The sequence below is a fragment of the Bombina bombina genome, chromosome 1, assembly GCF_027579735.1.
Source record: "Bombina bombina isolate aBomBom1 chromosome 1, aBomBom1.pri, whole genome shotgun sequence".
In the NCBI taxonomy this organism is placed as follows: domain Eukaryota; kingdom Metazoa; phylum Chordata; class Amphibia; order Anura; family Bombinatoridae; genus Bombina; species Bombina bombina.
In genome coordinates this window covers 1,399,528,144-1,399,555,219 of record NC_069499.1, presented here as the reverse complement: position 1 = coordinate 1,399,555,219, position 27,076 = coordinate 1,399,528,144, and the positions used below count along the sequence as shown (strand labels likewise).

General features: G+C 39.3%; 1 protein-coding gene across 1 annotated transcript in view; it reads right to left on the bottom strand.

Moving 5' to 3' along the window:
- The window catches only part of PEA15 (proliferation and apoptosis adaptor protein 15), a 175,379-nt gene that overhangs the window by 57,776 nt on the left and 90,527 nt on the right, over positions 1-27,076 (bottom strand). The window contains exon 2 of the mRNA XM_053705067.1: positions 12,905-13,082. Coding sequence (XP_053561042.1) covers positions 12,905-13,076 — 172 coding nt within the window. The 5' untranslated portion in view covers positions 13,077-13,082. The remainder of the gene's footprint in view (positions 1-12,904; positions 13,083-27,076) is intronic.

Sequence of the window (27,076 nt, the reverse complement as noted above, 5' to 3'; positions counted from 1 at the left end):
GGCAAAGGGCTTTAACATAGAGATACATACATATACATGTCTAAATATAAATATATATGTCTAATAAAAATATTACAAAAAAAAAATTCACAAAAAGTTATAAGGGCTCAAAGATACGAGATCTTATGTGTTAGAAAAAAAGGCAGGCAAAGTGCTTTAACATAGAGATAAATACATGTCATAATATGTATATATATATATATATATATATATATATATATATATATATATATATATATATATATATATATATATATATATATATATATATATATATATATATATATATATGCAAAAGTTCAAAGGGTATATGCACTCTCACCACCGTCCTGCAGCTGCCAGGGTGCTCTTAAGGAGTATGTAACAAAGACAGAGTGGAGCACTCACTGGACTTTGGATATCTGTGTAATTTTTTTTATTCGTGACGTTTCGGGACCTCAAAGAAGAAGGGACGTTTGAGGTCCCAAAACGTCACAAATACATTTATACATATATTTTTTTTAATGTTTTTTTGGGTGTATATTAAATGTTTATTTGGCTGTACATTTATAGACATATATACACATATAAATACTTAAATACATATGTTTACACACACACACATTTATATACAGTATATATATATATATATATATATATATATATATATATAAGTGCATTGGAGCCCTTTGCAGTTAAGTAGCTGAAAACAGGAAAAAAACATATTTATGCAATATTCATCCTATATTATAAAAGACAAGTGTTTGTCTGAAGCCGTCATGCGCAGTACAGACAAACACTTGGCCTTAGATTCTATTCTCGCGCACCTCGGTATAGCTGACAGCTGACAGATTGGGAGCACTAGGGAGCGCAAGCTACTCAACAGCTGTGAGGTCTGCTGCGTGAGAAGCGGCAACGCGCTCCCCAGACCTCACAGCTGTTTGTGGCCGACGGGAGTGTCGCGAGGGGCGTGGCCGGGCGTCGCAAGGGGCGTGACCGGGTGTCGCGAGGGGCGTGGCCGGGCGGGTGTTGCCGCGATGGGGCGTGGCAGGGCGGGGTCCCGCGAAGACAGAGGGGGGGCAGAGAGCCAAAGAGAAGGGGGGGGGGGCAGAGAGCCAAAGAGAAGGGGGGGGGCAGAGAGCCAAAGAGAAGGGGGGGGCAGAGAGCCAAAGAGAAGGGGGGGCAGAGAGCCAAAGAGAAGGGGGGGGCAGAGAGCCAAAGAGAAGGGGGGGGGCAGAGAGCCAAAGAGAAGGGGGGGCAGAGAGCCAAAGAGAAGGGGGGGGCAGAGAGCCAAAGAGAAGGGGGGGGCAGAGAGCCAAAGAGAAGGGGGGGGGCAGAGAGCCAAAGAGAAGGGGGGGGCAGAGAGCCAAAGAGAAGGGGGGGGCAGAGAGCCAAAGAGAAGGGGGGGGTCAGAGAGCCAAAGAGAAGGGGGGGGCAGAGAGCCAAAGAGAAGGGGGGGCAGAGAGCCAAAGAGAAGGGGGGGGCAGAGAGCCAAAGAGAAGGGGGAGGCAGAGAGCCAAAGAGAAGGGGGGGGCAGAGAGCCAAAGAGAAGGGGGGGGGGCAGAGAGCCAAAGAGAAGGGGGGCAGAGAGCCAAAGAGAAGGGGGGGGCAGAGAGCCAAAGAGAAGGGGGGGGGCAGAGAGCCAAAGAGAAGGGGGGGCAGAGAGCCAAAGAGAAGGGGGGGGCAGAGAGCCAAAGAGAAGGGGGGGGGAGAGCCAAAGAGAAGGGGGGGGGGGGCAGAGAGCCAAAGAGAAGGGGGGGGGGGCAGAGAGCCAAAGAGAAGGGGGGGGGCAGAGAGCCAAAGAGAAGGGGGGGGCAGAGAGCCAAAGAGAAGGCGGGGGGCAGAGAGCCAAAGAGAAGGGGGGGGCAGAGAGCCAAAGAGAAGGGGGGGGCAGAGAGCCAAAGAGAAGGGGGGGGCAGAGAGCCAAAGAGAAGGGGGGGGCAGAGAGCCAAAGAGAAGGGGGGGGGCAGAGAGCCAAAGAGAAGGGGGGGGCAGAGAGCCAAAGAGAAGGGGGGGGGGGCAGAGAGCCAAAGAGAAGGGGGGGGCAGAGAGCCAAAGAGAAAGGGGGGGCAGAGAGCCAAAGAGAAGGGGGGGCAGAGAGCCAAAGAGAAGGGGGGGGGCAAAGAGCCAAAGAGAAGGGGGGGCAGAGAGCCAAAGAGAAGGGGGGGGGGGGGGCAGAGAGCCAAAGAGAAGGGGGGGGGCAGAGAGCCAAAGAGAAGGGGAGGGCAGAGAGCCAAAGAGAAGGGGGGGGAGAGAGAGCCAAAGAGAAGGGGGGGGAGAGAGAGCCAAAGAGAAGGGGGGGAAGAGAGCCAAAGAGAAGGGGGGGAGAGCCAAAGAGAAGGGGGGGAGAGCCAAAGAGGGGGGGAGAGAGAGAGCCAAAGAGGAAAAAGAGCCAAAAAGGAGAGAGAGCCAAAGAGGGGGGAGAGAGAGCCAAAGAGGGGGGAGAGAGAGCCAAAGAGGGGGGGGGGGAGAGAGCCAAAGGGGGGGGGGAGAGCTAAAGGGGGGAGAGCCAAAGAGGGGGGAAGAGAGAGAGCCAAAGAGGAAAGAGAGCCAAAGAGAGAGACAAAGAGGGGGGAGAGAGAGCCAAAGAGGGGGGGGGGGCAGAGCCAAAGAGGGGGGGGCAGAGCCAAAGAGGGGGGGGGGAGAGCCAAAGAGGGGGGAGAGAGCCAAAGAGGGGGGGAGAGAGCCAAAGAGGGGGGAGAGAACAAAAGAGGGGGGGAGAGAGCCAAAGAGGGGGGGGAGAGCCAAAGAGGGGGGGGAGCCAAAGGGGAGGGGGGAGCCAAAGGGGAGGGGAGAGCCAAAGAGGGGGGAGGAGAGAGAGAGACAAAGAGGAGAGAGAGCCAAAGAGGGGGGAGAGAGAGCCAAAGAGGGGGGAGAGAGAGGCCAAAGAGGGGGGAGAGAGAGCCAAAGGGGGGGGGGGGAGCCAAAGAGGGGAGAGAGAGAGCCAAAGAGGAGAGAGAGCAAAAGAGGGGAGAGAGCCAAAGAGGGGGGGGGGGAGAGCCAAAGAGGGGGGGGGAGCCAAAGGGGGGGGAGAGCCAAAGAGGGGGGAGAGAGAGCAAAAGAAAGGATGGAGAGAGCCAAAGAGGGGAGAGAGAGAGCAAAAGAGGGGAGAGAGAGAGCAAAAGAGGGGAGAGAGAGAACAAAGGAGAGGGGGGAGAGAAAGCAAAAGAGAGGGGGGAAAGAAAGCAAAAGAGAGGGGGGAAGAGAGAGCAAAAGAAAGGGGGGAGAGAGCAAGGGGTGGGACCGCTGTTCTGAAAAAAAATGGGCCGTGTACACGGGCTTTAGTACTAGTATTTTATAAAGTGCTTAACTGCAAATTTACTGTACATATTTCACATTCAAATGTTCTGTACATAGCGGAATATGTTCTATGTACTTTTAAATAGATATTCCTATATATATATATATATCTGTATATATCTATACCTATATATAATTATATATATATATATATATATATATATATATATATATATATATATATATATATATATATATATATACAGTATATACTGTATATTATATACTAGTTGATAAGCCTACCCAGAGGGCAGTCTATATGTTGTAAAGACAACCCCCCCAAGCTACAAAAAATAAAAAATAGAAATACAGAAAACACATTATCCAAAATAAAAAAATTAAACCTAATCCCTATGAAAATAAAAAAGCCCCCCCAAATAAAAAACACCCCCTAATCGAATGCTAAACTACCAATAGCCCTTAAAAGTAGGGCATTGCCCTAAGTTAAACAGCTCTTTTACATTACAAATAAACAAAGTCCCCCCTAACAGTAAAACCCCCCACCCACCAAACCCCCCAAAATAAAAAAAACTAACACTAATAAACCTAATCTACCCATTGCCCTGAAAAGGGCATTTGTAAGGGCATTCAGCTCTTTTTCACTGCCCTTAAAGGGCATTCAGCTCTTTTTCAAAGTGCCCCAAAAAAACAAGTAAAAAAAAAAAAACTAACACTAAAGCCCCAAATAGGTACTCACGGTTTCAGAAGTCCAGCGGAGAAGGTCTTCTTCCAGGCAGGTCCATCATCTTCATCCACAGCAAAGGCGGCGCAGAGTGGCGGTCCAGAGCGGTGTTTCCAGATGGGGCAATCCTCGGCGGCAGTGGCGGCGGCCGCGGTCTTCGGCGATAAGAAGGCTGCTCTTCATCCGATGTCCATGGTATACTGAATATTGAATGCAAGGTACCGCAATCAATTTGGGCTACCTTGCATTCCTATTGGCTGAGTTTTTGAAAACAGCCAATAGGATTAGAGCTACTAAAATCCTATTGGCTATTCAAATCAGCCAATAAGATTTCAGTAGCTCTCATTCTATTGGCTGCTGAATTTTTCAAAACAGCCAATAGAATGAGAGCTACTGAAATCATATTGGCTGTTCAATTTCAGATTTTCAGTAGCTCTCATCCTATTTCAGCCAATAGGAATTCAAGGTACCCCAATAAATATGGGGTACCTTGTATTATTTATTCAGTGTGGGACGGATAATCGCATGAAGAGGAACCTCCACGCCTTCACCGAGGACCGTTGCCGCCAAGGAGCGCCGCCGCCACTGCTGAGGAGCACCACTGCCGCCGATGACTGCTGCCGAGGATCGCCACATCTGGGAAGACCGCTCCAGACCTCCGCTCCGCCTTCGCTGTGGATCAAAATGATTGACCCGCCTGGAAGAAGACCTTCTCCGCCGGACTTCAGGAACGGTGAGTACCTATTTGGGGCTTTAGTGTTAGGTTTTTTAAAAAAAAAGTTTTTTTTATTTTTTAACTTTTTTGGGGCACTTTGAAAAAGAGCTAAATGCCCTTTTAAGGGAAATGCCCATACAAATGCCCTTTCTTAGGGCATTGGGTAGTTAAGGTTTTTATAGTGTTAGGTTTTTAATTTTGGGGGGTTTGGTGGGTAGGGGGTTTTTACTGTTAGGGGGGACTTTGTTTAATTTTAATGTAAAAGAGCTGTTTAACTTCGGTCAATGTCCTACAAAAAGCCCTTTTAAGGGCTATTGGTAGTTTAGCATTAGATTAGGGGGTGTTTTTATTTTGGGGGGGTTTCATAGGGATTAGCTTTAATTTTTTTATTTTGGATAATGTGTTTATTATTTTTTGTAATGTTAGCCTTTTTTATTTTTTGTAATTAGATTAATCTAATGTCATTTTTTTGTGTTTTTTATTGTAATGTAGTTTATTTTATTGCAATTAAGGGGTTAATTTAAGGGGTGTTAGGTTACGGGGCTTAGTCATTAAATTAGTTTTTTGCATTGTGGGGGTTGGCAGTGTAGGAGTTAATAGGTAAATTAGGTTTAATGCGTTGTGGGGGATGGCGGTTTAGGGGTTAATATATGTATTAGGTAGTTTGTGATGTTGGGGTTTGTGGATTTAGGGGTTAATAATTTTATTAGGTAGTTGTTTTTTTTTCTTAATACTTTGTGCGGGCGGTTAGTTTATTTTTTTCTTAATACTTTGTAGGGGCGGTTAGGTTTTTTTTTTAAAATACTTATTGCGGGCGCTTATTTTTTTTAATACTTATTGTATGCGGTTAGGTGTTTTTTGCATACTTATTGTGGGCAGTTTTTTTTTTTGTAATGCTCTGTTTGCCTTCGTTGCATCCCGGTGGATTCCGAAAATGGCAGGGTGGCGAAAGAATCCACCTGCAACCTGCCATTTTTGGAATCCACCTGAATGCAGCTTCGCTACATCCAGGTGAATTCTTTTGGCTGCACGCGCAGCCAACATTCTGTTGGCTGCCTTGTGCTGCCAAAATTCTTTTGAGGATGCGTGCGCAACTGCCGATGGCGATGGACATTACAAACGCAATTATAGTATATATATATATATATATATATATATAGATATATATATAGGTCTAGATATACGTATATTGTACCAAAATACCATCAGATATATGTAGAAATATGTATTTATGAATAAAAAGAACATATTCTGCTATATGAAGAACATTGGCATGTGAAATATTAATATTTTCGTGTCGGGTTAGAACACTTGAGAATATGCGATCGGATTACTCATGAGTAGGGTGTTGACTTCTATGGGGGAATATGTTAAGGCAATCACGATATTCTAACTTTGGCTTTTTGCGTGCATTGATTTAACGTGCGAGCGAGCACATTTTACTTTCAAATTGTAATACGAGCACTACCCGATGCATGCAAAAAGATTACTTCTAGTGTAGTTAGCTTGCTTCACTTGTTATCTGGCATTTAATCCACCATCCTTTACTCTTAAGAAAGTGCCCATTCAAATTGGCTGAGCCTACATAAAGAGCAGACCTGGTTATCTTATATCTGTCTCTCTATATCCCCCCCCCCCCTCTCTCTCTCTCTCTCTCTCACTCTCAGTAGAGGTTGTTTTTTCAATGGAAAGAAATAGTCATTACAGTTACAAGAATAAAGCTAAAGATTTCCAGTGCATTTGATTCTCTGTAGCTGGTATAACAAATCACTGGGGACACATTAATGATAGTAAATAACAGTGCAGTGTGCCATTTAATGTGCCAGGTGTTGCTTCTTCCGATTGTGTCCTATATCTGCTTAATATACGTTTATGGTCTTAAACCTTCTTTTATATTTCCATTTGCTCTGACCTTCTCTCCTGTGTTACAGATTTTGAATTTTAAAACATCACAAAGCAATGAAAATGCTACACTTTGATAATGTCTCTGGATTTAGATTTCAGAATGGCCTTCTGGACTTTCCTCGTGTCTTATATTTTAAAAAATAAATAATTTTCTGACTGGCTTTATAAATGAGGATCTTTTCCTTCCATAAAAGCTGTAGTGCGGGTTGCCATGACATCTGATATAATCCCTGTCACCATGTACACTGCCCATATGCCCTGACATAAAGAAAGAAGAAGCAGCAGATACAGAAAGGCAAACCATTTCAAGTGTCAATCTCCCCTTTTATTCTCACCTCTCCTTTCCTTCCATTTAATTCCTCACATGTTATGTTGAGACAGGGTGACCAGACACTGGACCAAGTTCAGGTAAGTCAATCAAGGGTTAAATCACTGCTGTGTGTGCTATGAGAAATTACATGGTTAAATTAATCCAGTGAATATGTAAAGAGGCAATCCATTGTATGTGTTATTGGCAATCAAAAAGCAACATCACAGTGTATGTTACTGGCAATCAAAAAGCAACATCACAGTGTATGTTACTGGGAATCAAAAAGCAACATCACAGTGTATGTTACTGGCAATCAAAAAGCAACATTACAGTGTATGTTACTGGGAATCAAAAAGCAACATCACAGTGTATGTTACTGGCAATCAAAAAGCAACATTACAGTGTATGTTACTGGGAATCAAAAAGCAACATCACAGTGTATGTTACTGGGAATCAAAAAGCAACATCACAGTGTATGTTACTGGGAATCAAAAAGCAACATCACAGTGTATGTTACTGACAATCAAAAGTAAAGGAGTAAAATCCTGTTGGCATCCTGGTTCAAGACATTGGGGCCGATTTATCAAGGACCAAATGGCCCCTGATGCCCCTGTTTCCGCCGCGAGTCTTCAGGCTCGCCGGAAACAGCAGTTATGAAGCAGCGGTCTTAAGACCGCTGCTCCTTAACTGGTCCACCTGCTCTGAGGCTGCAGACATCAATCCGCCCAATCTCATACGTTCGGGCTGATTGACACCCCCTGCTAGCAGCCAATTGGCCGCAAATCTGCAGGTGGCAGTATTGCACAAGCAGTTCACAAGAACTGCTTGTGCAATGATAAATGCCGACAGCGTATGCTGTTGGCATTCATCGATGTCTGTTGGACATACAGACCGATGATAAATTGTCCCCATTGTGCTTTCTGGGACCAAGAGTATTCCCCCTCTCTGCTTCTACTGTAATGTAAACCCAAACAAAATCAGCATTCTCAAAGATTACAGTTCAGGAGATTGAAGTCTCACATGAGAGCTGATCTCAAGCTGACATATCCTACATGACACTAATTTGTCTTCAAAACTCCTATACGCTGGTGTCCCTATGTGACCTCCCACAGCCCTTGTTATATACTGTATGCCACCTAAGGTCCTTTAAAAACAACCCTTAAAGGGACACTGAACCCAATTTTTTTCTTTTGTGATTCAGATAGAGCATGCAATTTTAAGCAGCTTTCTAATTTACTCCTATTATCAATTTTTCTTCATTCTCTTGCTATCTTTATTTGAAAAAGAAGGCATCTAAGTGTTTTTAGGTTTAGAATTCTGGACAGCACTTTTTTATTAGTGGATGAATTTATCCACCATTGAGCTAGGACAACCCAGGTTGTTCACCAAAAATGGGCCGGCATCTAAACTTATATTCTTGCATTTCAAATAAAGATACCAAGAGAATGAAGAAAATTTGATAATTGGAGTAAATTAGAAAGTTGCTTAAAATTAAATGCTGTATCTAAATCACACAAGAAAAAAAAATTGGGTTCAGTGTCTCTTTAAATATATTAAAAATTTATTTTTAAATAAATGGAATACTTCTGAAAAACATATAATAGATGCAGGAGCAAAGCTAAGTTTGTACAGTCAAACAAGGATAATTAGCCTGCAGATATGAGTGCAGATCATTGAGCAGCAGAGAAGCAAGTGCTTTACTTCCTAATTCATTAATTATAGTGGCTATGTGAGAACTCATCCTTGCCCTGTATGATCCATCATTAGCGCCAGGCTCATAAACTGTACTTAATGCAGACAAAAACTTGTTTAATGTTATATACCCTGAGACTTTGCCAATCCATGTGTCGTTTATTATATTAATTAATTTTGTATCTTTATAGGAGTATAGATATTTAGTACTTGTGCAAAATCTCTTATTGAGCCCCTTGATCTCTTCCAGTAAGGATTAAACCCCTTTATGCCAGCAACTTGCATAGAGTAGTGGCTCTACCTTTGCTTGTCTGCTATTAACAGAGAAAGATCAGTGATTATAACCCTTTAGCTGCCAGTAACAAACACAGCAATGAGTTAACCCCATTTGTGCTAGTAACAGTGACTTTACTCCCTTAGCTGCCAGTAACACTTACAGAGCAATGATTTAACTTCTATTTGTCAGTTGATTTTCTGTAAGTAGTAATATCTACCTATTTTTTACTTTCTTCACTTTGTCAAATGAGTTATCAAGCCTCTTCCCTTTACAGATAAGGCAAAAACCAGTATGTATGTCACACTATATGATAATGTTGGTCATGCACAAGTAACAAATGTCTGCTGGTGGCTATCTTGGAAAGGCAACATTTAAAGGAAGAAGACTGTGGACCTCAGCATGTGCACTGGTCATTTGTGTGTGTTGTAAATAACCCAGAGGTATATCAAATTGAGGCGGCCATTACATAACTGTAGATCCAAGTTGTTTAATTGTCCCACATATATCTATATACATAAATACTTTACCTCTAATTGAATAATGCGCATATGGTTTCTGAATGTCTATTATTACTTTTTTTTATTTTTGTCCCTATTTACATGTACACATACCTGGAGTATGATCTGAGTTCTGTAAGAAACTTTAACATAGCATGACCATGCACCTTACTGATACACCTTACTGCACCTTACTGATACACCTTACTGATACACCTTACTGCACCTTACTGATACACCTTACTGCACCTTACTGATACACCTTACAGCACCTTACTGATACACCTTACTGCACCTTACTGATACACCTTACTGCACCTTACTGCACCTTACTGATACACCTTATTGCACCTTACTGATACACCTTACTGCACCTTACTGATACACCTTACTGATACACCTTACTGCACCTTACTGATACACCTTACTGATACACCTTACTGCACCATACTGATACACCTTACTGCACCTTACTGATACACCTTACTGCACCTTACTGATACACCTTACTGCACCTTACTGATACACCTTACTGCACCTTACTGCACCTTACTGATACACCTTACTGATACACCTTACTGCACCTTACTGATACACCTTACTGAGGGCAAGATTACGAGTGGTGCGCAAACAGTTGCGCACAAGCGATATCGGGTTTATCACGGCTGTTTATGCGTGTCAGAAGTAGCACATGTATTACAAGTTCAAAGTAAGTGTGATCTTGAATTTAACCTCAGAGCCCTGGTTACCTGTTATGCTCGAATAAAAAGTGTTACAAAACACATCAAAATGCATTAAAAAGTACAGTTACACTCATAACACCATCTAATAAAAATTATTAAAAAATAAAAGTTATAAAGCCTCTTATAAGGTCTCAGGTGTTAGAAGAAAAAGGACTGCAAAGGACAAAATATGTATGTGTGTATATATATATATATATATATATATATGTCTGTATGTGTGTATATATGTATTTATATGTGTATGTATGTAATTACAGACATATATACACATATAAAGACATAAATACATATGTGCACACATATAGACATACTGTATATATACAGTATATGCATTAAAGCCCTTTACAGTCATGTAAATGAAAAAATGAAAAATCATATTTATGCAAAGCTCTCAGCAACCCCACTCCCAACTGTATACTCCCTAAATCATCATCTTCAATCGATTTCTGCCCTAGGTTTGCCTGCTGCTATTATTACTACTTCCCTTTCCTGCTTCCAAGACTTCTCACCTGCTGCTCGTACTCTTTGGAGCTCTCTACCCTGCACTGTCCTGTATTGTTTCCAGTCTATCCTGTCTCCAGCCTTGTATAGTTTCAGGTGCTAATTGAAAACCCATGTATTCAGATAGACTTAAAGGAATAGTCTAGTTAAAATTAAACTTTCATGATTCCGATAGAGCATGCAATTTTAAAGGGCCACTAAACCCAAAATATTTCTTTCATGATTCAGATAGAACATACAAATTTAAACAACATTACAATTTACTTCTATTATTTATTTTGCTTCATTTTTTAGATATCCTTATTTGAAGAAAAAGCAATGCACATGGGTGAGCCAATCACATGAGGCTTCTATGTGCAGCAACCAATCAGCAGCTACTGAGCATATCTAGATATGCTTTTCAGCAAAGAATATCAAGAGAATAAAACAAATTAGATAATAGAAGTAAATTAGAAAGATGTTTAAAATTGCATTCTCTTTCTAAATCATGAAAGAAAAAATGTGGGTTTCATGTCCCTTTAAGCAACTTTCTAATTTACTCCTATTATCAATTTTTCTTTATTCTCTTGGTATCTTTATTTTAAAAAGCTGGAATGTAAAGCTTAGAAGCCGGCCCATTTTTAGTTCAGCACCTGGGTAGTGCTTGCTGATTGGTATCTAAATGTATCCATCCAATCAGCAAGTGCTACCCAGGTGCTGAACAAAATGGGCCGACTCCCAAGATTACTTTCCAGCTTTTTAAACTAAAGATACCAAGAGAACAAAGAAAATAGGATAATAGGAGTACATTAGAAAGTTGCTTAAAATTGCATGCTCTATCTGAATTATGAGGTTTTTGTGTCCCTTTAAAGGGACAGTATACATCAATTTTCAAATAACTGTATGTAATAGATACTACTATAAAGAATAATATGTACAAATACTGATATAAAAATCCAGTATAAAACCATTTAAAAAAACTTACTTAGAGCTTCCAGTTTAGCTCTGTTTAAAAGGTTACTGGAACACCTACTGCAAGTGGGAAATATCAGACGCTACCTTTGCATATGAAAAGACCCACCCCTTACACAAACAGAAGCAAGCTGGAGTAGGTATACGTCGGTATTCTCCTAAAACTTTGGGGCTTGGTTAGGAGTCTGAAAATTAGAGCAATTTTATTTAAAAATAAGAAAAACTATCCATTTTTTTAAAAAAACAACAACTTTATGGGCTATATAAATAAATCATCTACAAAACATTTATGTAAAGAAAAAAATGAGTGTATATTGTCCCTTTAACACCTCTCCTCTGATAATTTCTCTTCATCTAACCTACAATAGAACAGCCTTATCTTACTGCTGCAACTACAATCCACATGTAAAGCTACTGTAAACGTTGTCTGCCACCCTTAAAAGTTAATTTTTGTCTTTTTATCTGTTGTCTTTTAAAGGGACAGTCTAGACCAAAATAAAATTTCATGATTCAGATAGAGCATGTCATTTTAAACAATTTTCCTATTTACTTTTATCACCAATTTTGCTTTGTTATCTTGGTATTCTTAGTTGAAAGCTTAACCTAGGAGGTTCATATGCTAATTTCTTAGACCTTGAAGCCCACCTCTTTCAGATTGCATTTTAACAGTTTTTCACCACTAGAGGGTGTTAGTTCACGTATTTCATATAGATAACACTGTGCTCGTGCACTAGAAGTTATCTGGGAGCAGGCACTGATTGGCTAGACTGCAAGTCTGTCAACAGAACTGAAAAAAGAGGCAGTTTGCAGAGGCTTAGATACAAGATAATCACAGAGGTTAAAAGTATATTATTATAACTGTGTTAGTTATGCAAAACTGGGAAATGGCTAATAAAGGGATTATCTATCTTTTAAAACAATAAAAATTCTGGTGTAGACTGTCCCTTTAACACATTGTTATTATACACACATACGTTTTTACCCAGCACTATGAAATTTAGTGGTGCTTTAGAAATAAACAATAATAATGATAATAGTAAACCAGTTAAAGTTTTACATATTGTTTAGGCAGATCTGCAAATATTCTCAAAGTTATATAAAAACATTGACCAATAACCTAACAACCAATCCAAACTTGTAAGGGACAAATATGTCATCATATGTTTATGGATTTAGCTTGCAACAGGTATGTAAGAACAAACAATCTAACAACTAAATACAGTATGGCCACCCTGGGTTTATGGTTTTAGCTTACACAGGTAGTATACAGGGAGATAGAAAGTGAGTCTGGAATGGATTTCTCTTAACTTGGTGCCTGTATATAGTTCTAGGTATCCACATCTTTGATATACCTTTTGCCAACTTGTCATGCTTCTCTAGGAAGTTGAACCAGTCCTGGCAGGATGTAATTTCCTCACTTTTCTCACTTGGAATGTCTTCTTTACATGCTGATTTTAGCTGATCCAGATCCTCATTTGTAATGTTCTGTGTAAGCTCCTGCACAAGTGCATCATACTCCTCCATGACAACCTGTGAACAAGAGAAAGTTATTGGCTTTTGTATGTTCTTTGCTCCTGTAGTATATCCATCATAAAAACTATTGTTAAATGAATATTTTTCTAGGATGTACAAGTCTGTACTAGGGCTTCCATGCAAAAATTAATGAAGGGCCCCTCCACTGTTTCACCCACACCGACTCTCAGGGGCGGACTGGGCCAGGGGGCAGAGAGGCAATTGCCCCCCAGGCTGCCCTAAATCATGTTAAAAACGGCTGCTTTTTTTTTTTTTTATTGTAATTTTAATAATGGCCAGCAGGGGGAGCAGCTGTACACACATAAGCAGCAGTGGAGCAGCCTTTCTCTCTATGGCACTGAAACTGAAAGGCCATGTGCTGAGGGGGAAGGGCTTAGTGCAGGCTTTCCCTAGTCAAACAGAGAGCGCAGTCTCAATGAATGGATGGAGGGAAAGGCATCAGTGTGAGCTGCTAGAATCATGTGTGGCCACCTCTACTAAACAGTAAGTACATAAATGTGCTGTCAGCAAGTGTGTGGGGTTTCTTCAGGGGCCGGGCTGCAGTGAAATCATCATGTAGAATACAGCTAATACTGTGGCTGTGCAGTAAGATCCTTATGTATAATACAGCAAATACTGTGCAGCTTTTATTTTAGCTGAAGCATTGGGATAAGACATTTCAGTTTATGTTGTATCCTACATGGGGAAATAATAATAATAATGTTTAACTGTAGGTAACAGTCCCTTGCTAGGCTGCACATTTATATACAATTCTGCAATGGGAGTGTACTGTATGTGTACCCCAGAGCTAGTGAGCAGTATTGGTCATATATGCATTGCTGTGTGATGTTTAACTGTAGGTATCAGTCCCTTGCTAGGCTGCACATTTATATACAGTTCTGCAATGGGAGTGTACTGTATGTGTACCCCAGAGCTAGTGAGCAGGGCTGCATGGAAATATGGAAGCATATTATCTTTTAAAAGCATTCTGTGTTATTGTTAATAAAGATAAACTGTGTCTATGCTGTGTTTTTTTCTAAGTTAGTAATTTCATGGTTTCTTGGAGGAATTAGCTAAAAACAGGCTTCCTGAATCATTTTTATTAAAGGGACATGAAAACCATCATTTTACTTTCATGGTTCAGATAGAGCACACAGTTTTAAACAACTTCTTAATTTACTTTTATTATCTAATTTGCTTAGTTCTCTTGGTATCCTTTGCTGAAAAAGATACATAGGTAAGCTTAGGATCTGGGAGCTAGCTGCTTATTGGTGGTTGCACATATATATCTATTGTCATTGGCTTAACAATGTGTTCAGCTAGCTCCTGGTAGTACATTGCTGCTCCTTCAATAAAGGATACCAAGAAAATGAAGCAACATTGATAATAAAAGTACATTGGAAAGATGTTAAAACTGTATGCTCTATCTGAATCTTAAAAGAAAAAAATGGGTTTCATGCCCCTTTAAGTTATTAAACATGTACATGCATTGTGGAGCTTTTAATTGCATTTGCATTCTTGCAGTATTATTAAAGGGATATGAAACACAAAATTTGTCTTTCATGATTCAGACAGAACATACAATTTTAAACAACTTTACAATTTACTTCTATTTTCTAATTTGCTTTATTCCTTTGAAATGATTTGTTGAAAAGCATATCTAGATAGGCTCAGGAGCTTGGAGCTAGCTGCTGATAGGTGGATGAACTTGTATGCCCATTTTAATTGGCTTACAAATGTGTTCAGCTTTCTCCCAGGAGTGCATTGCTGCTTCTTCAATAAAAGATACCAAGCAAATAAAGCAAAATTGATTAGAGAAGTAAATTGGAAAGTTGTTTAAAAATGTATAATCTATCTGAATCATGAAAGGAAATGTTTGGGTTTAATGTCCCTTTAATCTGTAACTTTAAGGGACATGAAACCCTATGGTTTTTTTTCATGATTCAGATAGAGCAAACAGTTTTAAAAAATTATTCCAGTGGTATCTTTTCTTGAAGGGGCAGCATTTCTCTACTGGGAGCTAGATAAACACATTAGGTGAGACAATGACAAGAAGCATATATACAGCCACCAATCAGCCGCTATCTCCCAGTAGTGCATTGCTGCGCCTGAACAAGCATACAAGCCCAGCTGCTTTATAGATCACCTTCATGAGAGCTGAATTGCAACAGTGCAACTCTTGGTAGGTCCCCTACCCATTTGTCTCGTAAAAATGAATATTATAGCTATGTTTATAGGGCTGCAGAATATGTTGACGCTCTACAAATAATAATAATAAAGGATACCAAGAAAACAAAGCAAATTTGACAATATAAGTAGATTGCAAAGCTGTTTAAAATTGTAAACTCTATCTGAATTGTGAGAAAAAAAAATCGGTTTCATGTCCCTTTCAGTGTATTAAGATTAAACTAAAGGACTCTTGTTTTACTATATGTAAATTATATATATATATATATATATATATATATATATATATATATATATATATATATATATATATATATATACAGTAATTTAAATAGGAAAGCAACATGGCTTTAGGTGTACGAGGGCTGCACACACTCCATGCAGCATGGAAAATAATAGGTAATGTGTGATCGCTCTAACTGTAGCTTATTTAGTTTAGAATAAATTTTAGATGTTTTCTTATTTAGTTGTTAATCTGGTGTGTACACACCTACAATTCTACCAGCCTACATGGTTACCATATTTTTAAAGAGGCAATGAATGTGCTAAAAAAAACATTAAAAAAAAAATCAGTGGTTTAAAGTCATTGCAGAAAAAACTGCTCAAAAGCTTTCCTTTAACCCCTGGAAAAAATCCCCATGGCTGGCACATTCCACCAGCCCACATTTTTTAAGGAATGTAAACACTTTGAGAATACAACATTTTAAATAAAGTCTAGTAAAACACCTTTGCAATAAACTTTCATTATTTTGCACCATTTTCTGCAATTACACTTTGAAAACAAAGTTTTTTTTCTAATTCCAAGAATTGTAAGTGATCATGCACTATCTAATCCCAGTTGGCTTCAGTAAAGGTTATTCCTGGTGGGTCCTGCTGGCTATGGGTCCTGTGGTGGGTCCTACTGGCTGTGGCGTGCTGTGGGTCCTGTGGCTGTGAGCTGATTTGTTGGTGCAATGGGCCACTTGACTGGATTTGCCCCCCCAGGCCTAAGGCTGGTTAGAGCCCAGGGTGGGCCATAAGAGTCGGCGACTCTTATGGCCCACCCTGGGCTCTAACCTCAAGGGTCATAGACAGGGCCCCTCAAGCTCCGGGGCCAGACCCCCCACCCCAAGGCCCCCACAGCAACAGCCCCCATAGGACTCCCACCCTCTAAGATCAGACCCACATTCCAGGGCCCACTCAAGTGCCCCAGAGCAACATACTCCCCAGGACCAGATTAACAATGGTGTACACCTAGCGCCTGCTAGAAAAAGACCTTATGCTTTGATATGTTGACACCTAGTTGTCAACTGTAGAAGTATAGAGTTGGTGGAAAAATATACCAAAGCGCCAAACCTGATGGAGGCTGGGTCTGAATGTGATAGTATAGATGATAAGTGTTACTCATACTGTAACAGTGTCAATATATTACATTGATCATTTAAATTTATTATACAACACAACAAATAAACATACAAGTTAAAACCATGGATCCATGTATAAATATCAAAATTAACAATTGTGGTTAAACAAATTGCGATTAAAACAATATGTGATTAAAACAGGTGGAACTTGAGGGTCCCAAATTGTGGTTAAATTTTTTTTAACCACAATGGTTTTAACTTGTATATTTATTTGTTGTTTTGTATAATAAATTTAAATGATCAATGTAATATATTGAAACTTATCATCTATACTATCACATTTAGACCCAGCCTCCGTTAGGTTTGGCGCTTTGGTATATTTTTCCACCAACTCTATACTCCCCAGGACCCACAACTACTTGGGCCAGACACACTAAAGGACCCCAAGAGCAACATATCCAGTGCTAGGGCCAGGGCCCTCACTTCACCCACACTTAACTTAACTGATAGCTCCTGATCATCTTTAGCCCACCCCAGCTCACAACCATAAGCGCAGCTGTCAGAGCTGCAACTGCGCTAGCTAATCTATGAAGGGGGGAAGGGATGGGTTGTGGGCACTCACTCTGTAGGTATTCACTGTGTGTGTGCGGTCCCATAAATGCTGTGTCACCCACTCAATCACAGTCACAAGCACTAGCCCAGCTCAGCTGTCACCATTGTGCTAACAATGTAACCAGATGTGACTGTGAGAGTAAACTGCCCACCGAGAGCCTTGGACTTGTCACTTGTAGTGCAAACTCTAATTTGTAATTTATTAAGGAATTCTGCACTTGTATTAAACCTAAAGCTTTACAAATCCTAGTAGCCAGAGGTGGTTCTAAAAAGTGAGGTAGGTCTGTGGATAGAATCTTAGGTGTTTTGTGGGCAGAGTCAGTGGGGATGGGTTGTGAGTGGAACTGGGCATACTATGGGTGGAGCCAGAAAATCAGGTGGTGTGGTTAGTTGGTCCAGGAGAATGGTTCGGCATGTAGGGACAAGGGCAAAAAAGGCAACCAAACAAGCTTACTTAACACAACGGAAGTGCAGGTAAAGTACTGTAAAATTTGTTTCCCTTAAAAGTACAGTAAAGTCAGTAATAAACTTTCATGATTCAGAAAGATGATACAATTTTAAACAACTTTCCAATTTAGTTCTATTATCTAATTTGCGTCATTCCCTTGGTATATTTTGTCAAAAAAGCATACCTAGGTAGTCTCAATAGCAGTAATGCACTACTGGTAAGCCCACTGTGCCCTTTACAATTTAATTTATCGCTAGAACCTCTGGCTATACTATTAATACATTTCCTGAAAGGTGTTATGATTGGTCAAAAGGAAATTCAAATTTCACTTTATTCATTTTTGTAATGTTAGATTTTTTTTATTTTTGTAATGTTAGGTTTTTTATTTCTGTAATTTTTTTTTAGTTTAAGCTTAGTTTTTTTATCAGATAAGTTTCTATTTATTTTAAGGTAGGGGATTGATCTCTATGGGAATACATGTACTAGCACGCCAAGTCGGAACTTAGTTTGTGTGCCGTATGCGGCTTATCGCACCATACCACACGACAAAACAAAGTTTTAAGGTGACTTGTAATGGCGGCACAATGGAAATTGCGGTACAGCCACATTTTTATGGCTATACCGCACAACTTGTAATCTTGCTCAAAGTTATCTGCTCTGGTACATTGCATTATTATGGAGCATACACTTATAGGAACACTAAAGTCAAAACTAAACTTTCAAGATTCAGATAGAACATGCAGTTTTAGAACACTTTCCAATTTACCTCCATTATCAATCTGTGCTCATTTTTTTATGTGCACACTTTCTGAGGCACCAACTCCTACTGAGCATGTGCAAGAGTTCACAGAGTACATGTATATGAGTCTGTGATTTTTTTCTTTAAAAAAAATCTAATCATTTGAAATTCAGAGCAGGTGCTATTGTATTGTCTTTTGTTGTGTATTTCTGTATTATGCAATTCTGTATTTAATGGTCCTTTGAAGAAAAAAAAACGCAGTTTACTGTTAAGAACTGAATCAGTTTTTCTTGGTATTCTTTGCTGAACCTTAGCTACTTTCCATGAGAGCATACGTAGGTAGTCTCAGGGGGCAGCAATGCATTACAGAAAGCTTTCTGCTGATGGTAGCTGCACATATTTGCCTCTTTCATCGGCTCACCCGATGTGTTCAGCTAGCTCCCTTATGTGCTAAACAAATTTGATAATAGAAGTAAATTGGAAATTTGTTTACACTTGTATGCTCTCTAGGAATCATGAAAGACAATTTTAATGTCCCTTTAAGACACGTGCATGCTCATAAGTCTACCTACGTATGCTCTCATGGAAAAGAAAAAAATAACTATAAAAACATACACAAATATCGAGAAAAACAAAGTTTGTCTCTTTATCAGTGGACAAATTTCACTGCCAAAGGCCACAGTCTTCAAACACATTAAACTATCATGTCTAAAGTCTACAAGGCTGGGCCATTCTTAGCATTTGCGGGGCTCCTCAGCCCAGCACCTTTATTAACCTCCCCTGTGTGGTCCACTCTTGTCCCGACATTCAGTGTTCCCTCTTTAAAGAATAGCACTTTATATTACACCTCCTTATAACATAAACACTTCTCCTAAACTAAATACAGAATGTACATTGCGCCTTCTCATATCTACATCCCTGGCAATGCGCCCCCCCCCCCCCCCGTGCGCGGGTCCTGGGCAGGTGCCATTTTTGCCCTGCCTAAAAGGCAGATCTACCACAAGGTGTGGGGGTAGATTACAGACATGAGTCTGTATTCTTCAACATGCTGGTAGAAATTACTACTCAATGCCTAGAAGACTGTCTAGGCAGCTGAAAAATTATTCTTCTAACTAGAGTACCTTAGTCAATCGAGGTATATTGTTTCTGATGTAAATATACAGAGCAGAAGATGTTATATCAATATTTTTTATTCTCAAATACTGGATAAATTGGAAGGATACTTTTCATTTACCATTTGTAAAACAGACTCTGAAAACAAAGTTTATTAAAAAAAAATCACCCAGTGTAGAAGACTGCAGTAACTTCATTTGATTAAGTCATTGTTCTAACACAATCTCACATTTTATTGTCTCACATTTTATTGTCATTTCACAGTGCTGAAAAATAAAGAGATGTGTAATATTTATTCATTTTTAGCTTTAAACTTATAACTGTTACATATAAAGTATTAAACATTATAGTTAAGTGATTTACTCTTCCTGTCATTAAAGGCCCATTATAGTGTTAAAATTACATAATCTAATCAATTAGAATGTAATTTTAACCCAATCAATTATGTAATTCTATGTGTATAACCGCCGCAACAACCCTGCTGTTGTGGATCCACATGACTAGCAAATAAAAAAACATATTTCATTTCAGCCTTTGTGAATAATATGTGATTGACCGATATTTCTCTCTCTCTCTCTCCTGTTATTATCTGCAGCATAATAAACTGCCAATTCCATTACTTATGTTTATATAAATGTCACATACCTTCATTTACTTAGAGTCAGATACATTGTATCCTTGCCAGACTTCATGTAACAGCAGTGAACAAGTACAGAGGACCTGCATGAAACGCGTCTGTGTCCTGTAGTCTCCTGCCCTGACTTTTATCTGCTGATCTGACCTTGTATGTTTTTAATGCTGAATAATTAATAAATTCCAACATTTTACTGAGCACTGGAGGAGAAGACCTATTACATCACTGGGACTGCCAGTTGCACAGAGAACTTTTACTGTTTTGTACTCCATGCAACAGCACTTGGTTTTGGACCCAGGTCATTGGATAGACAATACTAGCTTTTAATATCACTGTGCCAAAACCTAAGTGATGTTCTGCTGTGATTTTGGATGAAGAATGCTGATAATAGTAAGCACTGTGCATAAATACTTCTTGCTCAGATGTTGTTTCCTGTGCAAACATATTCAAGGTGACAATGTGCTGATCATACAAACACCCACTGATTTTCTCTGCTGTTGCAGACTTCCTGCATAATTATCACCATTTGTACTATCTTATGAGGTCTGAGAATTCATTACATGCCTAAGCATTAAAGGGACACTCAAGTCAAAATTAAACTTCCATGAATTTTAAACAACTTTCCAATGTACTTCCATTAGCAAAATGTGCACATTATTTTTATATTTACACTTTTTTGAGTCCCCAGCTCCTACTGAGCATGTGCAAGAAATTTCAGACTATATATACATATATATGCATTTGTGATTGGCTGATGGTTGTCACATGATACGGGGGAATGAAAATAGACATAACTTTGAAATTTGTCAAAAAAATATACTACTCATTTGAAGTTCAGACTAAGAGGCCTATTTATCAAATGTCTGTCGGACCTGATCCGACAGTGCGGATCAGGTCCGACAGACATCGCTGAATGCGGAGAGCAATACGCTCTCCGTATTCAGCATTGTACCAGCAGCTCTTGTGAGCTGCTGGTGCAATGCCGTCACCAGCAGACTTGCAGCCAATCAGCCACCAGCAGGGGGTGTCAATCAACCCGATCGTACTCGATCGGGTTGAATTGTGGCGATCTCTGTCCGCCTCATCAGAGCAGGTGGACAGAGTTATGGAGCATGCTCCATAACTTGCGTTTCTGGCGAAGTCTGAAGACTCGCCAGAAACACGGGCCCTCAAGCTCCGTTCGGAGCTTGATAAATGGGCCTCTAAGTGCTATTGCATTGTATTTTTATCATGTGTGTGTTGATTATGAAAATCTACTGTATTTACTGGTCCTTTAACTCATTAGATTGAGTTTACTTGCCCTGAAACATGCTTTGCAAGTTGTATTGTCTTTAAATGCATTTGTAGACTTGAAGGGACATAAAGTTTAAAATTGAAATGAAGATGTGGCAGTGGCGTCACTAGGGGGGGGCGGGGGGGGCGGGCCGCACCCGGGTGACACCCACCAGGGGGTGACACCAAAAAAAAAAAAAAAAAAAAAAATTTTTTTTTTTTTTTTTTTTTTTTTAATTTTATTGAAATTCAAAGAAATACAATGTTGAGATGCATAGATTTTTTTTTTATTAGAGGGGCTGGCATTTGTGAACATTGGTGGGACTGGGGAAGATGTAGACACACAATTTTTTTTGCCCCTTGAGCCAGTGCTGCAATTTCAACAAATAGTTTTCCCGGCTGCTCCTAGCCTAAACCTGCCTGCCTATCTGTGCTCACTGCTCAGTGACATGTGGAGCAGTGGAGTCACTCACTGCTGTGCTGTCTCTCTAAACGGGAACTGGCAAATCATGAGGGGATGCCTGGCACCTGACCGCATGACTGTTTGACACTGTCTTTAAAGTGAAGCAGCCACATATGATGCCCACCAGACCATTACGGTTACGGTACACTAAGTGCACACTGAACAGGTAGGAGGGCGGGCGGGGGTCTGGGGGTGGGCAGAGTGCAGAGCTGATTGGCCATAAGAAGCGGTAGGCACGCGGCCCGTGGCTGTGCACTGACAGACTTGGAACAGAGTCAGAGAGCAGAATTTTCATAGTTTGCACCTAAAACTTTTCTTTAGTGATTTATTTTTAGAGTGCTCTATTTATCTTTCATTTGATGCTCTGCTGAGCCAGGGAGCAGCTCTAGGCATGAGCTTTATAATTAATGCAGTGCAGTTTACATATTTTGTATGTGTGTGTCTGAGTTTTTTTGTGTGTGTGTGTGTCTCAGTGTTTTTGTGTGTGTGTGTTTTTGTGTGTGTGTCTGAGTGTTTTTGTGTGTGTGTGTGTCTGAGTGTGTTTCCGAGTGTTTGTGTGTGCATCTGAGTATGTTTTAAGTGTGTCTGAGTGTTTGTATGTGTGTTTGCCTGTGTTTTTGTGTGTGTCTGCTTTCTGGGGGGGGGGGGGTGACACCATAACTTACCGCACCGGGTGACACCAACCCTAGTGACGCCACTGAGATGTGGTGGTCACATGTGCAACATCTACCACTGTGACTGCAGCAGGTCACATGTACATATGTCAAATGTCACATGCAATCTATGAATTTGTGCTCACACACGTGCACGAGTGAGCCTGCAGCAACAAATGTAAGAAACAGTTCCTGCTTCTTATCCTCACCACCATGGTGACTGACAGTGCGGGATTGCACAAAAGAGCTATTGTGAAATCCTAAATATCACCAAGTGGATTGTAGGCAGAGAGGTTCTCTATTTGAGAACTTGTTAACCTGCAGCCTTGATACATTTTTTTATACTTTTAGTAGCATTTACATTTTGGGGCTGACATCCATTTAAAGGGATAGGAAAGTCAAAATTAAACTTGCTTGATTCAGACAGAGCATGTGATTTTAAGACACTTTTAAATTCACTTCTATTTTCAAATGTGCTCCGTTCTCTTAGTATCCCTTGTTGAAAAAGAATACGCACATATCCTAGACTAATGGGAGCTGGTGCTAATTGGTGCCTGCACACATTTGTCTCTTGTGATTGGCTAACTAGATACTAGCTGCCAGTAGTGCAATGCTGTCCCTTCAGCAATGGATAACAAGAAAATGATAATAGAAGTAAATTGGAAAGTTGTTTAAAATTGTATGTTCTATCTGAATCCTAAAATAAATTTTTTGTGTTTACTATCCCTTTAAGCAAGTAAATTCTTATGAAAAAAGATTGAAGGTCAAAGTCTGAGGTTTTACATCAAGCTGAAAATGTCAGGATTGGGGACAACTTGCCCGCTTTGCTGTCAATTTTTTGGTGTGATAATTTGGGTTAACAAACTCTCTTCAAGGTGCTTCTTCTCATTTACAGCTTGCGGGATTCCTGTTAGCTCCTTTTTTTGTGTGATTACACATTTTCAGAGAGTTTAAGGAGGGAGGATAAGTCTGGGCATGAGGGGGTTGATGTGAAACTGTGAACTCAAGCTAAACCATTGAATGTTTTATCCAGCTGCAGAAGAGGAAGTGCTGTATCCGTTTCTTGTCTACAGAACAGATCTAAACTGTATCTAAGAAAACAAATTTCTCCTCTGTATTTTAAGAAGTCATTTGCTTAATCACCAATATATTTTACTACACTGGATGCCATATCAGACTATTGATCACAAGCAAACATTAGATAATTGTATGCATTTCAATGGCTGCAAAAGAGACACTGTTGATAGTGATGCAATCACAATCATTTTCCAAATTGGCAGCACTTTTTTCATGATTGCCTTTGCAATAAAATAGCCCTATATTCAACATGTGCCAGTCCTGTTTTTTTGTGATCGCAATCCTAATTCTTCACATTTTCAGGGCCATTTTTCATTTATTGAATTAGAAAACTGGCAGGACTTAAAGGGGCAGTATACACCAATTTTAATTTAACTGCATGTAATAGACACTACTATAAAACAGAATATGCACAGATACTGATATAAAAATCCAGTATAAAACCTTTTAAAAACTTACTTAGAAGCTCCCAATTTAGCACTGTTGATGAGATTAGACCGGCACACCCACTGAAAGGGGCTAAGAGCAGAACCTCCCCTGCATATGAAAAGACCCATTATACAAACAGAAGCAGTCTGAAGTCTGTATACATCAGTATACATCTAAAACTTTGGGACTTAGTTAGGTGTCTGAAAATCAGCACAATGTTATTTAAAAATAAGCAAAACTACATATGGGCTGTATAAATGGATCATCTACAAAACACTTATGCAAAGAAAGATCTAGTGTACAATGTCCCTTTAATAAATACCAGACAACGCATTTTGACTTTTGCAGGCTACTTCAAAACATTTTAAATTACTGCCGCCATATTGGATGATGTAAGGAACGTCACCAATCTTATACAAACACTACCTGCTCAATCAAAGTTAAACAATCACTAAAAATGACTTTTACACTAATAAAACAAATTGTTAAATTAAGAAACCAATAAACACACACTGCACCCATGTCACTCTTCCAATGCCTTAAAGTAACATATACACATATCTCTATGGTTTTGGAGCACAACAGGTTAAATCCGTACGTACGGTACGTCACATATTAGCACCACTACACAAAAAGGGATCAATCAACTTAGAGACAATTCAGCCTGTGATATAAATGATACATTCCCAATATTTGTTGGTATTGAAGTGCGTGCATTTTTTTCAGGTACAATATCAAGAAATTAAATAGGCAAATAAAAAAAAAATTCTTGTTGTTTTGTGGATGTAACTATTTTGAGATTCAGGGGTATTAACAACAGAAGCATATTGTGATCGCTAGCAATATTGGACGGTGTTCAGAAAAGGTGAGGTTGGGATCAAACGCTATATAAACCTATTTCAGGCTGATATCTTTAAAAACTTCCCCAAGCCTAAAATCCCTTAAGAGATCCCTCTATACATATCTCAAAACAGAATGCTCCTGTCATGGTTGATTAAATATTTCATACCTGCTCTATGTTAAATGTTTGCATATATTGTGTATTATTATTATTGTTTTTGTATTTTATTGTACCCTATTGTATCAATGCAATGTTTTGTGATCCCAGGACATACTTGAAAACGAGAGAAATCTCAATGTATCCTTCCTGGTAAAATATTTTATAAATAAATAAATAAATAAATATCTACTACTGCACTCAAAGATGTAAACTATGTTTGAGTATGGAAAACAAACCAAAAATATTTTATTAGTTATGCATTAAAAGAAGAAAGAGGGTAATAAATTCAAGAGAAACAGTGCTACATACAATGGCCGGCTTTGGTCATTCACCCATACTCATAGGCCAAATGTTTGAGTTTATATTTGATATTTTTTGGGATATATGAAATTTGAGAAAAATAATTGCTGATCTACATAATTATACACATGAACACACATGCTTGCTTATATACATGCAAAAGCAGAAATAATTTATTTTATATATATATATATATATATATATATATATATATATATATATATATATATATATATATATATATGTTAAAGGGACAGAAAACCCCAACATTTTCTTTCATGATTTGGATAGAACATACAATTTTAAACAACTTTCCGATTTACTTCCGTTATCAAATTTGCTTTGTTCTCTTGTTATCCTTTGCTGAAGGATTAGCATTGCACTACTGGCAGCTAGCTGAACACATCTAGTTAGCCAATCACAAGAGACAAATTTGTGCCGGCACCAATCAGCAGCAGCCCCCACTAGTTTAGGATATGTGCGTATTATTTTTCAACAATGGATAATAAAAGAACAAAGCACATTTGCAAATAGAAGTGAATTTAAAATTACATGCTCTATCAGAATCATGCAAGTTTAATTTGGACTTTCCTATACCTTTAATGGGACACCAAAACTGAAAAGCTCTTACATATATGCCAGTGATGAACAACATATAGGTCTTTACTGTGAATAAAAAGCAGCTCTGGAAAAAAAAATGAAGATCGGCCCTATTATTTGTTGAGTCAATAGAATGAACATGCCCCGTTTTTCTTAAGATGATTCCTGTGATTCTTCTTCCCTATACTTCTTCCCTTTTTTTTTTTCTTTCCAGAATTAATTTATTACAGACCTTCCAAATGTCCCTATTTCCTTAATTTCTAATAACAAAATGACAGCTTATTGTTTTACAGGTACCCTACAAACGCATTTCATCAGTCTCCAGTGTGAATATGATTATCCATAGAGTGATCTGGGTAGAAGACACTCAAAACCTTGTGTAGACTTGACTAGACACTAGAAACGATTCAAAGGAGGCTACTAAAATGGTACATGGTCTAGGAAATAAAACTTACAAGAAAATATTTTGTGACCTTGATATGTATAGCTCAGAGGATAATAGAGAGGTGAAACAGCTGCAGCACCTCATCAGCAGCACCAGTGGCGAGTCCCAGTTGCTGCAGCTCTCTATGAATATGAATATGAATTCCACCAGACTTTTCAAGAGGTGTAACCCTCAACTGCTCTTGATTTGCAAAACCTTGTAAATTGTGCAGACAAAATATTAGTGTTAAAATATTTTCCAACATTTCTTTTGCAATGCAGTGCTTAAAGGGACACTAAACCCAATTCTTTTTTTCTTTCATGATTCAGATAGAGTATGCAAATTTAAGCAACTTTCTAATTTTCTCCTATTATCAATTTTTCTTTGTTCTCTTGCTATCATTATTTAAAAATCTGGAATGTACAGCTTAGGAGCTGGCCCATAAAGATACCAAGAGAACAAAGAAAAATTGATAGTAGGAGTAAATTAGAAAGTTATTTAAAATTGCATGCTCTATCTGAATCTTGAAAGAAAAAAATTGGGTTTAGTATCCCTTTAATTGCTGATATTTGCTATCAGTCATAGCCCTTTAATTTATTTCACCCAAATAAATCAGTTTGCACCCTTCCCAACACTTAGTCATTGAACATACAGGCACCAAGGTATGTGAAAATTTATTTTTTAAACTTTAGAGATTACCCTTAACAAAGAACATCTT